This window comes from Amblyomma mixtum, chromosome 2 (genome assembly GCF_055824585.1).
Source record: "Amblyomma mixtum isolate Tamu chromosome 2, ASM5582458v1, whole genome shotgun sequence".
Lineage (NCBI taxonomy): Eukaryota > Metazoa > Arthropoda > Arachnida > Ixodida > Ixodidae > Amblyomma > Amblyomma mixtum.
The window spans coordinates 286785098-286799411 of record NC_143013.1 but is presented as its reverse complement, the minus strand read 5'-3'; the positions used below and the strand labels follow the sequence as shown (position 1 = coordinate 286799411).

At 43.1% G+C, this 14314-nt stretch overlaps 1 protein-coding gene across 1 annotated transcript; it reads left to right on the top strand.

Annotated features, from left to right (window-relative positions):
• Positions 1 to 6859: 6859 nt before the first annotated feature.
• LOC149364359 (mite group 2 allergen-like Ixo r 2) lies at positions 6860 to 13930 on the top strand. The gene is made up of 4 exons (XM_089570088.1): positions 6860 to 7054; positions 10063 to 10167; positions 11875 to 12047; positions 13831 to 13930. Exons 1-4 carry the CDS (start codon positions 6976 to 6978, stop codon positions 13909 to 13911), a joined length of 438 nt encoding a protein of 145 aa, XP_089426214.1. The 5' UTR covers positions 6860 to 6975; the 3' UTR covers positions 13912 to 13930.
• Positions 13931 to 14314: the final 384 nt, after the last annotated feature.

Below are 14314 nucleotides of genomic sequence, written 5' to 3'. Positions count from 1 at the left end.
TTTCGGCAGTAAAGTTACTGCGTCTCTGAAAAATAAGCTATTTTGGTGCACTTCAGTGTGATGTTGTTCAGAGCTGCACAAGAGCTAGTTAGGGTTGATCAGAAGCACAGTTATTCTCGGAAGCTGAATTACGCAAGGCAGCCTAGCTACGGACGCATTTATGGAGGAAGGGGGTCATTAAGCACATGAACATTAATTGCCATTCAGGCAGAATATGCACACGTGCACGTTACATGCAATTCAAATACACAAGAACAAACTGCGGAAGTTGCTCGAATATGCTGTGACAGACAGGATGAGCGTATTTGTTATTCGTCTGCATTTTATCGAAGAGGTGCTTTTCTTAGTGGACTGCAAGAATTTGTCAAATCTTGATTAAATTCCTTCAGCCTCTATCTCTCTCGTATTCCTCTATCTTGCAGTCGAATGTATTGCTGAACTAAGTGTGTACAGAGGCGATACAGAAACGGATTTCCGGCTTTTGTCGCGTCGAACGATGTTTCTTTATGCAAACATTCGAATGACGTAAAAGGCTGCACTGTCCGAGATATAATGAGCCGATTTCTACGCTGAGGATATAGCAAAGGTCTCCAGAAGATATCAGCGTTCGAAGAAAACACAGCGTCAGTAGGATCAAATAAAAAGAACTGACCTTCAAACTGTCGTAATTGAATCCCGAGGGGTCGAAATGCTCCATCTCTTCGCTTTCTTTGTGGTTTGAAAATTCTTGGAGAGACCATAATCAAAACACGCAGATTTGCTCAACAACATGAAAGGCCTGGAGGAGCAAATGCCTTTAGTGTTATTGTGCGCAAGACACGAAAAAATTGCGCCCACGCTATTTCTGATTTTCTTCTCGTTTACTTTTCCTCAACCTCCCTTCAAACAAATTTTGACGGTTTCGATTACCTACCCTGCCAACAACGCTCGGGAGTCTCGAAGTTGAATTGCTCAGTATGGCGAGTAAGAACCAGTAGTGGACCTCTAGGGCAATATTCCGGGGCAGTTGCTACCGATCTGCATAGCATACAGCGCTGGTGCCCGCTTATCGCAGTCATTGTCTTTGTCAAGGATTTTCAGTATTTTTGTTTAATAGATACGTATTCGAACAGCATGTCTACGTTATCCATCCTCTGTTTACCGTGGAATGAGGCAGCCGATAGGAATGGCACTCGTCATTGACCTTTTCGAGCCTGTTCCTTCTCTCCATAGTTATTGTCGATAACAATACAGGGTGAATACGAATGGAATAACGGTGACCAATACAATGTTGTTGCCTTACTATTTTTTCTGCTTCTCTTTTCTCCCCTTCTTGTTGTTCTGGCGGCGTCTTTAAATATATGCCACGATCCCACAGTTACGGCAAAAGCATTAGGAATGTTTGTTTGCTTAGAAGGCACAAAGGACATCAGTGCTTCATTCTGTTTGCCTTCTCTAAGCGACCGTATCCGATAGCGCTGTTGTTTCACGAAGATGCATTGATGCATCTATTTCATTCTCGAATATGCTTCAGTTGCGTGAGGCTATTATTAACACTGGATATTAAAACAATTGAATTCGTGCAAAATAAGCTGTTTGAGAGCTTTCAATTGCAATTTCCTCGCATTTTATGGTGCTGAATTTTTTATGTGATGACATTCTCTCATAATTATAAGATTTTGGTTGCAAGCGGCGCGTGCTAACATTTGGTTTCCCTTTTTTTTATATCGATGTGTGTCTACGAGATAATGGCAGACTACCTCTGCGACGGCTACTACTCTCGTTATGGGTTGAACCGGAGTGCAAATATATAAAAAATAATTTGGGACGATTTTACCTCGATACCTCTTGCATTCGCATATCCTCTTCATTTCCTAATGTCCGAAGCGCCTTGTAAATCCTCTTCAAAGGGGATGCAGAATTTGGGCGTAAATGAAAGACGTTGCTAACCTTGGAATACACGTGGGGGCACTCATCCGAACCTCAGAAAGCGTGCATTTTAGGGTACCCAAGTAGCACAGCTAATCGGCCCAGTATTGGAAATGTACTGGCAAAGGCCGGTGCTACAAATGACTACAGTAAAACCATCCATTTCCGATACTGGGCCGATTACTTGCGCTTCTTGGATACGCGCAACAGTGCTCAATATGTTCAAAGGAAGCTGTGAACGTGTCATGACCGTTCCTGCAGAGTTTCAAAAAACTGCCTTGAAATACCCAATGTTTTCGTCCCCTTCTGGAGGCAAAAATTACTACCGCTAGCTGTACGGTTTTATTTGTCACGTCGAAAATCGGAATGTCCAATAGCTTAACTTTTTTATGAGTAAATTGCATAGTCCAGAGTTATCGTAGGCATTAAAGAAATCGGACTATGTGCCACTCTTTCTCTGTACCGTACAGAGCAATGAATGTTGATCCCTTTGTGTCTTGTTTATTTTCTCCTAAAAAATTCAAGGAGATATTTCCGGACTCTGCTCAAGAAATCATCATTAAAGTCACTGTACGTTTCTTTATGACTTATGGCTTTATCTATGGCTTGTACGTTTCTTTAGTGGCGTGCTCTTAATCCTATACGCGAACCCAAATATTAATTATTATCTTCCTAATGTTCTTTGCGCTACTAACCCTGTCTTGCTTAGTAGTGCACTCGGTGCTGATAGATTTAAGGCCATGGGCTCGTGTTCTGGCAAAAGTTCTCTTGCATCATATTACGCTCGTGTTCCAAGCACGATACGGCCGCACATGCGCTGATAATTCCTCGCGCGTTGCAAACTCCACCCGGTTATGTAACAGGATCTCAAATATTTGCATCTCAGTACCTAACCGCACCTTACGATGTCCAACGCAGCGTTTACATACTACTGAGCTAACCCGTGGCCACTGCAAACTTCCTCATTTATGAAGCCATCTTCGAACTTAACGCCTCCAACACCACTCACCACATTGTACAAAAGGTTATCTGATGTGACGCCTCTTCTATGTGCCAAAGCTATCTCACGCATGACTCCCTTTCTCTTTCCTGAGTTCAAAGGTGGGTGATACTAGTATTGATAACGGCCTGGTGCATTGAACGCCAGCACGTACAAAGAGAAGCCTACGCCTCCAATGCTTGCGCTGACGCTGACTCTTCTACCGACACGCGCAGTTCGTTGATGAACAAATACTTTGATATACGTGCCTCACGGAGCGGCAGCATTGGTTAGAGAAAAAAAAACGCTGAGGCACGCATGAGGACAGAGCATTAGCAATATCGAATGAATACTGCGTCATTAGCCATCTTTGCTATATCCGGTACAATTTTTTCGTTATATCCGGATATATACTTTTTATACGCCAAAGTATACAGCGCAAGAAGACAAATCGTTTGACGTACTTCGAATGTGCTGCGTAAATTAGTTTGGCCGTAATAGACATTTGAAGTTTCAAGAAGTCATGGTTTAGGGAAGGAAAGGTCGTCGGTTCGAATCCCAATTATACTCTACGCTTTGATTCGACTAGTATTCTTATGCACCGTAACGCGCTGAATCGTTTGATACACTCCGAACATTCTACACCAATTAGGTGGTCCACAATCTGTGTAACAGTGGTGCCACCCACTGGTCCCATTTGAATGACCTTGTGTTTGACACTAACGCGACCTTGAGTAATGCGAGTATTGGAGCTGACTCTCTAAAAGTGAATAAGGTAGCGAGGTCGGGTTTTCTCAGTGCGCTTTCGGGTACTCTCTACACACAGCTCTAAGCGAATCAGCCGTTTCCTGGCATCCTATTAGGAACAGCCTTTTAATGTCTATTCTCTTTCCATGCCCCCATCAGTCTCAGCCTTTTAAAAACAACTAATGCATTATCGTTCACAGTAGAGTATTATAACTCAAGAAACCATGGGCTAGGCTAGCTGATTTTATTACCTGAAATCGAATGTCTAAAATGCCTCAATAGACGCAGTTGAGTGTATTGCTCAAGGAGATATTAAGCATCAAAAAATAATGAACAATAATATAGCTATTTATTGCAGAAACTTGGTCTTCTTGGGCCTCACGCGACCTCATGTGTTCTAAAGCGTCGCTCTCCGGTGATATCTCGTCGGAGTCCTGACGCTCGTCACTTGTTCTGTTACGGTGAAGAACTCAGTCGTTGTTACTGTGTTATTGAAAAGAAATATACTTGAAAGAAGCAAACTACAGCCTGAAAATACAGCCTTAAGCAAGTTTCGTGCTCATCGTAATCGTTCAACAGCGAAGATTAGACTCGCAAACCGAAAGTATTTTACGACGAAATTGCAACGCGCGAAAGGAAACACGAAAGAAATATGGTCAAACCTCAACGAAATAATTGGACGAGGCAGAGATCGAAATTTAGATCAGAGCCCTTGTAATCGATTTGCCAAAATTGCATGCCTCAAGAGCAATGTGCGAAATATAAAAAATTTAAAATTGTTCTTTTTTTAAAAGAAAATGCGCAGTATCTGTCTCCCATATCTCAGTGGACACCTGAACCGCGCCGTAAGGTATAGGATAAATGAGGGAGTGTAAGAAGAAAGGTAGAAAAGGTACCGTAGTAGAGGTCTCCGGAATAATATTCAACTCAGCGTTTGGGACTTCGTCGATACGCCTTAAGGATAAAGTGAACAAACGCAGGGTTGCATGTCCCATTTCAAAAACTTTGCTGTGCAGCGTTCTGGCCTGAGAAGAACCAAACAGATGTAGCAAACATACTGTCATCATTTTCAGTTAATAAGCCACTGGGATACGACCTTATCAGGGCTCGCAAACTCCGTGCCAATATTGATAAGTTAACTACTACAATTATCCGCATTCCTAACGGCATTCTTGTGACCGGGGCAATTCCGATGCAGATGAAGATATCCATCCTCCAAAAAATATATAAACAAGGCAAAAAGAAGACAACTATATTCAAATCACATTATTATCTGTTATTACGCAGATTTTTGAAAAACATATTTCAATTCTGATGATCCATTTTTCTAATAAACGCTGGTTATTATCCCAGACACAGTCTGAGTTTCGGAAGGACAGGAGTACCATAATATTATAAGGCGATTGAATAATGTAGTTAAACCAGCTTTACATTATAATCAAATTGTCTTGACATTATTCTTAATTATGACCAAAACTTTTGGCACAATAGATCGTGATACACTTTTTGAGAAATTGCATTTACTGGAAATTTGAAGAATTATTCAACGATTATCTTACCAACAGATATCAGCTTGTTAAAATAGGGACACCGAATTGGTAATGAGGCATAGGGTACCTCAAGGTTCTTCCATTGGTTCTTTTCTTTTTGTTGTTTACTCGAATGATTTAAGTGCAGACAAATCACCTTCGTATCAATACCAATGTGCAGAATATACTACAATATTCGTACAAGAAGATCCATATCAGTATGCTGTGCCGTCTATGCAGATAGATCTAAAAGTACATTAAGTTAAATGCGGAACAATTACATAGTTGACAAAAATAGCTAATTCGAAATCCTTTGTATAAGAAGTCTATAAAGCATTGTAAACCTGATTATGGCATGTCATAACAACTCTCATGTTAAATGCAAATTTCGTCCTAAAGGTGGTAGTAGTAAGTGGTTTTAATATACATGATAAATGGAAGGAAAAAAATTGTTGCTAGCCCCGGCATCAGCCATCGCTGCTGGAAGCACCTGAGCTGGGGCAGCGGAAATAAAGGATAGCAGGCAGAGTGTAGAAGTGAAATGAAAGAAGTGAGGGGATAGTAGAAAGGACAGGGGGAGAGGTAAACTGGTAATAAAACTATTTACATATTAACATAATAACATATATACAGATCACATGCACGTGAAGGTCTTGCAGAGCACAGTACAAACACACGCGCACGACACAAAGCACAAAAAAACAGCTGGAGCGGGGGCGTCCAGCTGTTCATCGTCCAAGGTAGCACACGCGGAGCGTTCGGTTACTGCACGTAACTACCTGGCGGAGAACAGGCGGGACGTCAAGCCCGTCTGTTCGAGGAACGCACAGAGGCTCACCATTGTTCGCTCGCGGGTGCGCGCCCTGCCCTGCGGCCACAACAGCGTCGTGAGAGCGTCTGGGAGAGTGCCCAGCGCCCTGTAGGCCGCAAGAAAGGTGCACTAAAGAGGATTCTGAGCTTGCCTTTTTACCCCTGGAACTCGATCTACACTCTCCAAGGATTCTTAGAAACTCCCAATTATTGTCCTATGCAGCCGATAATGAACTTCCCGACCCCCACTTTTTTTTTTTTTGAACTTACCTCCTAGAGTAGGAAGAGTCAACGCGTTTAGTGCCTTTCAGCCAGTCGCATGGCGGCTTGCCGCCCTGCCATCGGCGGAGTGATACATAGTAATACGTAGAGTGACCTGCGAAAGCAAAGAGCCCACGTGTATTTCTATTTCCGTGGGCCTAATCTGCGACTATGTTGCCTGCCACTGAAACTGTTTATTCACGGAAACCTAAAAAACAAAATAAGGGATAGCGAAGCCGCCACGCGATTGGCTGAAAGGCACTACACTCACTCCAGCATGAAGGGGAATCATTCGTGCTGACCGATCAGCAACTCGCCTTATTCTCTATACCGTTGTTGTATGGAAGTCAGAAGGAGGCGTGGGATTCTAGGCTCAAACTCCTGAAATAAAGCCGATCAGCGAGAAAGTTGTCGCCTTGACGCCACACTTCAAGCCATGGACGCGCGAATGTAGCTGAAACGTGTCAACATGACTAAATGTGCTGAAACATAATACTCTCTATAATTCATCATCTGTGCGAGAGGCCAGGAATGGCGATACGTCCTCTCCGCTGCGCATACACCAACGATGCGATGTCCGCTATCAGCATCGCAGGTATGTACGTCAGCCTTCAGAATCGGTCAAGGCTGACGCACGATCCGCCCCCGGATGAGTGCGATCGGTCGCATCTGTTCTGCGGTGCTATATAGCGTCCCACACTGCCCGTCACTGACGCCCTTAGTTCTTCGCTTACAGGCACGATGCTTCGCACAGCCGTCTTCCTCCTCGCCGTCGGCTCGGCTCTCGGTCAGATCAGGGATGCCGTCTACGATGACTGCGGTGAGTCTTGCTTTCAACTGGCCAACGGTTTCTGAAACGTCCCCTTCAAGCATTTCAGCGACACTTACCACTGTCACCCAGAGTTTTCACTCATGTCGTACTTTATGTTCCCTACAATTTCATGACCTTTTTTTCTACCACTAAGAGAGTATATCTGTCCAGAGTTGTTCCCAAAGTTCGGCGTACTCAACGTCTTCCTATTGGCCGAGCAAATTTTATGAAGTAATAGGGAACAAGGTAAAACGGAAGTTTTCGTGCGTCCCGGCGATGAAAGATTGGGAAACACATATCTTCAAAAAAGAGGATAAGTAAAGGTGAAAACAAGTGGAAAAAAGAAACGGCAAGCACTACAATGCTTAGCGTGTGAAAAACAGAAGTACTATAAGAGCGCGAAAACGAGCCTTCCTGGAAAATAAGCGATTAACAAGACACTACACCACAAGAAAAAAAAAGTATAAAGCTTTAAGGCTGCATCATGCTGCCAGGTGAGACTAGCTGTACTCCTTTACCATGTTTCTCTTTCGAGAACTCCTAGAACTGTTTCGCGCGTTTTTCAGTAATGGCCTTCCTTTCTTTGAGCTGAAAATCCAACTCGAGACCTCGATGAATTCGTATTTATCCTTTTTCTTCTCCCACGATGTGGACTTCCGTAATTTCCGCGCTAATGCAATGACTCCCATCGACGTCAGTGAAATAGTACACAGAGAGGCCGCGCGATGGCGCCACTTGCCCACTTAGCAGCGTTGGCTTGATTCTCTGCCGTTTTTAGCCTCAATGCAAGCGAGGACTGCAGCAAAGCTTTCTCAAATGCCGACAGTGTTGTTGGGATATTTATTTACTTTAATACATTAGCATTTTTTCTAATTTCAAAACCAGTATTTTTAGCACAGTGGGAGTTTACGTTCAGCCGCTGTCAAAACATTACGGGACACGCTTCGGCGTTCCAACTTTTCGTTAGGTGGCAGAAGAGAGAAAAGATACTTCTGTTTATACTCGAGCGCACCAGCAGCATTAGCCAACATAAAAATAAAGAGCAGCCTAATTTTGGTTATTTAAAGCCTTAAAGGAGCTTATTCACCAAAGCGTGCTTCGTATCGTTAGAGAGTTTTAGCACAGCCGGACAGCCATGCAGCAAATACGATAACAGGTTGTCACTGCTATCATTGCCAGGCTTACCTAGCCACTTTTGACGGCTGGTCACAGTTGTTACTGTGATTACTGTGTTTGCCGTATGACTGTGCTAAAACTCTATTACGGCTGCTACTATATATAGAACCAAGAAATTAAACAAGGAAAAGTTAAGTTATAGCAAAAATACACAAATAAAATTAAAAGATTGATAAACAAAGCAGCCCACTTTTCTTTATAGCAAGAAACTACCGACAATAGTTGACAACACGATTGCTGAGTAGAACAAAAGTAAGTACAAAAATGGAAAACTACCAGAAAGAAGAAATGAATAAAGTGACAACAAAACAGAGAGAAAAAATTCTAAGCAAAAGCAAGCAGTTGATCCGAATGAACTGTGAAAAGCCTGATACAGCCTGATTTGTAGCACAATACAAAACAATTATCAAAATGTTCACACCATAAATCTCGAACCAAATTAGCGTGACAGGAGCCCTGCAGCGCAGTCGCGACTGACTTCATAATTGCAGCTCACGTGGCAAATGCTGAACGTCGTTGTCTCTCTTTTCATATAGCGTGCGCAGGGTTTGAAAAGCTTCTTTCTCAAATGCAGTAATTTTCCAGGACATAGGATTACTCCGCTTAATCTGTTTGCCACCTAGTCAGATTAACTTTTAATTTTTTCCTGTGGTTAAGCAAACAAAAGTATGATAAGCTGCTTTATCGTATGTGCCGCGGTAATGTAATCTGAAAGGCGGATTTGTGTTAGCGACTGAAAAATTTCTCATTAAGTTCAATCGAGCGAGGGCAAAATAGTCAGCAACAATAGCAGTTTCACACTTTTTTCCCTATCTCCGAACAAAAAGGCAGAGATGTGTTTATCCTCCACTAGTTTATAAGATTGTTTCAAATTGTTCCGTTTGTATTGCCACGTTTGTCCGTTTTCGCTCCACTGACGCTCAACGTTCACTAAATGTCGGCTTACTTCCATGATCTGGAAAGCTTTCTTCCCAGCATCACTTTGAGACGCAGAGCGCAGTAAGCAAACAGGGCGTTCAGCAGTAAGCTGAATTAGCGATGCTTTTGCATGCATATATATGTAGCAAAATTAAAACCACAAAGCACTACACTGGTGGAATATGCTTCTGTGTAACACTTCGTCTTCAATCCTTCTTTCATGTTCGACATTACCAAGAATAAAATACAGATAATAATCCTGGGTGGCGATTTGTTCATTACCGATTTCTTAAGCAATAATATATTTGAAACAGACGTAATAATCCAACGCAGTAAACACAAACGAAGCTAATTAAGCGTCCCTCTGAGCGTAAACGCTGATTGTGAGAAATAAGCATGCACAATTGGATCGCTCCTAATAACGCATACAAATCGGATCGCAAGCCCCAAGTCTGACCTGGCAGAAGTTCCCTGTTACTGAAACAAAGAGACATGTTTATTTACTTCCACGCTGGAGTTGATGTAGGAGCAATAATTGTTAAAAAAAAAAAAGAAAGTTTTAATAAGGCATGAGAAGCTTTACTGTCTGGATTTTTTTTTCTTAATCTCTAAGGTGTTTTTTTTTTTTCTTCCTTTTCTCCGACAACTCTAGCCACTGTCATCGCGGCTGAGCGACCGTAGCGTTCAGCTGTTGTCTATTTTTTTTCCACAGCACGAGCGCTTTACTGGTAGAGCAATTTTTAAGAGTGCCAGCATTTCGAGCCGCTCGACGAGACCTTAAAAATGTGTCACAGAGTCGCGGCAGTGTTCTCCGCTGCTCAATGCAGCTTTCGTTTTTCTTCTTTCTGAATGTTCTTCCCTAATTAAAGGAATAATGCTCTTAGTAGTTCTCTTTCTTATTTTCCTTTCTACCATTTCCGCAGGCAGCACCGCTGAAATCATCTCGGTGCAGGTCGAGCCTTGCAGCTCGGACCCATGCGTGATGAAGAGGGGCACCAAAGCCAAGATTCACTTTGAAATGGTGTCCGGTGAGTAACCGCTGCTCATTCCCTTGTGGTCGTCACTGATTGAGGACATGCACGTGGAGAGAGTAACGCCACACTTACACACATAGACAGAAATGCGCAATGATTCAAGAGGAGCGTAGACGGAGACCTCTAATGGAGATTTCAGCTGCGCCACACAAGCGGAAGAAAGAGATGCAAGAGCGAATAGTAAGCTAACTAATCTAATTAGCGTTAAGGCTCCTGTTCTGCAGAAAATCCGGCGTCGACGTTGTGAGCGAGAAAGCAGGTGGCCAACCTGCCACCTACGTCACGTGACCTTGTGACGTCATCATAACCTGCCAAAAGGATTGTGAACAAACCGCCCACCGTGGCAGGTGCCAGTAAATTTTATGACTGGTCGCGAAAGGTTGCTCAGGAAGAGCAGGCTAGGTCTTACAAGCCTCACTGGAGGCTGTGTTTGAAACAACCACCTGCCGGAGCAATGGCGCATTGCATAACCGCACTACCACTGTTCCAGGAGTGGTAGGAGGATTACCCGTGAATCTATGAATGTAAAGTAGATAATGACAGTGCCCGCGAAGTAGTACGCAAAGAGAAGCTCGGGCAGCTGAAGGGACCCATTAACACTATTGTGCCATACCCTTACAGAGGAGCGTGTGTGTCCCCTCAATTTTTTTTTTTTTATTTCCCATGCTGACTGCTTAAGTGCGTGCAGTGCGTTTTTCAGAGCCAGCTGTCGTCGCGCTTTCTGCAGTTTCGGAGAAGAGCTCCCTATATTCTTTCGGAAGTTTTAACCATTCGGTTTTTCAGCTATGATTTACTCTTCTTTCTTTTTTTTTTATCCCCTCACTCCTTTCCCCCGTGTAGGGTAGCAAACCGATTAATCTTCCGGTTAACCTCCCTGCCTCTCCTCTTCTACCTCCTCCTCCTCCTTTACTAGACGTGAATGAACGCACAGCTTAAAGGTACAATGCACCACATGACTTGTAGATTAACACGTATTACTATACTATTTCGCTCAACATACTTGTTAGCAGCAGCGCGCATAATTAAAACACATGCATGACAAGAAGTAAGATGGTCGCAAAGATAAGCGCTTTTTATTCTCGTCTTGTTTCTTCGTGTGCTTATTCTTACATGCAATCCTGTCAATCCGAAACACAAAAACGCCTATATGGGATTAAAAAGGGAGCAAGCTGTGCTCTAGCGCACTACCTTTTATAAAAGGGACTGCACCAGAGGACAAGCTTACTGGGTTTTTTTGCTCCTTTGCGTTTAGAGTGTATGAGAACTACGTAGACTTTTTGTTCTTCATGAAAATCGATTGATCCCGCCTTTCTGGCTAGGCTGACGTTTTTTCGGCACCAAAAGATGACTTTACTGCTAAGAAAATTAGATTTACCCGTAAAGGTAGTGACGCAAAGGACTCCGTGATCACCGCTTCGAAGTGCACAGCGGTCGGTGTGAATACACTCAGAGATCCGCGTCTTAGTTTGCTTGTGAAAACTGTCTCTGGAGGCGGTACAAGTATGAAATTTCCTCATCTTTTGTAGTTCAGTTAAAATTGCCGCAATATCAATAGAACCCGCTAATCTATCGATACACTTTAACTCCAACTTGTTCTTAGCGTTCCTTTAACAATACTAGCGACTGGTATACATTAGATCCCGAAAACGACCGCATGGCGATGGCTCTACCTTATTAATCTGCTTGCATTTTTCTCCTCAGACCAGGACAGCGAGACCGCGGTGCTTGAGGCAACGACCAAGCTCTTCGGAATTACCGTGCCAGTGCCTGGTGTCGAACCCAACATGTGCAAGGAGGTTGTCAAGTGCCCCATCAAGAAAGGGCAGACCTACAAGGGCACCGTCGTCACGCCCATCCCGACACTGGCGCCCGCGGTACGTCCGTGTCTTGATTCTCTAAACCTTATTTGACGAGGCGCTGTGTAGGCACGAGAAATGTGAAAGCAAGTACCTAGCCGGTTTTTGACAAAATTTAATACCCGGTCATGAGTCAGAATTACACTATTTTTTGGTTTAATATAAGTAACGCATATTGTGGTACACAGTCTGTGGACTATACATATTTACATGTTAAAACTTCGCGCTGTGCGAATTATCTACATGTGCGGATTATGCAGTAGTCTTATTATCAAAATCACCTATTATTACATGCATCGCACAAAGCAGCGCTCACTATTGGTCAAATGTTTGGGGAAACCCCCAAGGCGGAGTTTATTTGTATTAAGGGAGTTATTACTCATTTGATGAACACTGTTCCCATTTCGAGTTATTGATCAATTCGCTCTCGCCCTACCATAAGCTTGCCGTTCCGGTTAACTCAGTTGCTAGAGCGACTGCTACGGTGAATCGCTGGTACCGGGTTCGAACCATGGACAAGGATAAATTTTTCTTTAACTACGAAGTTTCTGATAAAGCTTTATAGCTTTCCTTTGTAGCCATATGGCTTCGCTTGGGTGGATTCCAATGAGTAATTACTCTCTTAATATAGTTCTCGCTGTAACGAGGTTGTTTACGATGACAATTGTGTTGTGTTTGCATTTCTTGCCAACGCGTAGTATATAATGGTCGTGATTACTGGCAATAACAGGTTCCTTCATTCAAACAGTGTCCCGCGCCTTCTGCCTACAGCCCACACTGAAAAAAAAAGAAAAAAAAAGAAGAGTACAAATTTCGGAAAGAAAGAGTACAATGTTAATAATCGGCGCCGGGATTCATAAGGCATGCGCGGTCTGGGTGGTATCACAAATGTTCAGCCTAATGATCTGCTCAGCGTTTCACCTCATCAGAAGGAAGGTTGCGAAGTCAGTGCTAGGAACGCTTCCTCTCGGATAGTAAAATCATAGTGAAGAAGACAGTGAAGACGAGCCCTTTATAAATGTAGAAATTATAGACTTTTCTTGCTCTAACAGCCAGGATAACGCCGTTTACGGCTGGTTATGAGGCTGCATAATTTTTCGTTCTGATTGGAGAAAAAGTAAGAGGGGTAGGCATCGCGGACTTGTACACTCGGTCCCTGCGACTACGCACCGGGTGCGACTTGTATACCAGAAATTACGGTAGTTCTTTTCTCAATGAATAACTGGCTAGATGAATAACCGATGACTAACTTTTATGACCCCCCGGTTAGAACGTTTATTTCACAGCTGCTCTTGTCCCTTCTCCTTGAAAATTCGCAGTGAAACTTGGGATTGCTGCGATGACAGCAGCAATCGCGAAAGATGTGTGTACTAAAATGTTTGCAGACGTTTCTTTTGTTCGAGTTTTTTCTTTGTGTGTCACGAAAGAGATTCAGCTAGGTTAAGACGGATTAAGTCATGTTAAATCCTCTTAGAACATTCGGAACACGTCCACAATCGAAGGGAGCAGCCTGTGTTGGAGCTGACCATGTTTGGTAAGCGACACAAGTTGCTCTCTTGCATACATTCTCTTACCTGGTCTGAGTCAATAATTCAGAGATGTAGTTTGTCCGTGCTGTGTGCTGTGAGAATAAACAACAGGGCAAGTTTTTCCACGGAGGAGGTAGGCAGTTGGCGCCTTGATGAATATTCGTTAGCCGTAGTCAATAAGAAGCATGGAAAGCAATTCTACGCTATTGAAGTAGAAATAAAGCAATGTGCGGTTCACTGAATATTTTTGTTCTCGTTTTTGCTTTTTCCAGGGCGAGTCATCGCTCACCCTCAAGGTAAAGGGAGACAAGGGTGTCAGCGTCTGTGCAAAGTCGAAGCTGATCTTGGAATAAACTGGCTTCTCTGTCGCCACCTTTTTGGTGTTTTACCGTAAAAGAAATTATTGAAGAAACCAATGAGTATCGATTACACTCACATGCTTCAGTGCAAAATGTTCTCTTCACCTTCCGGTACTTTCCACTTGTTCGTTTAATCATGCCGTTTTACGCGAAGAATTACGCGACGTCGACTAAATTGAATGGTAAAGTATCGAGGAAAAAAGAGAAAAAAAAAAAACGAAAATTAAAAGTGAAGAAAATATATCGAGCATGCATCGAAAGAGGCGAAGCGCTTCTGTGAGCACGAAGCAAGAAAAGAAAAAAAAGAATTCAATACGGCTTTATTGGCTCCAGTGACATCACCATGCCGTATGCAAAGAGCGAGGTAAATCATCAAAATCAATCTGATCACAACTCA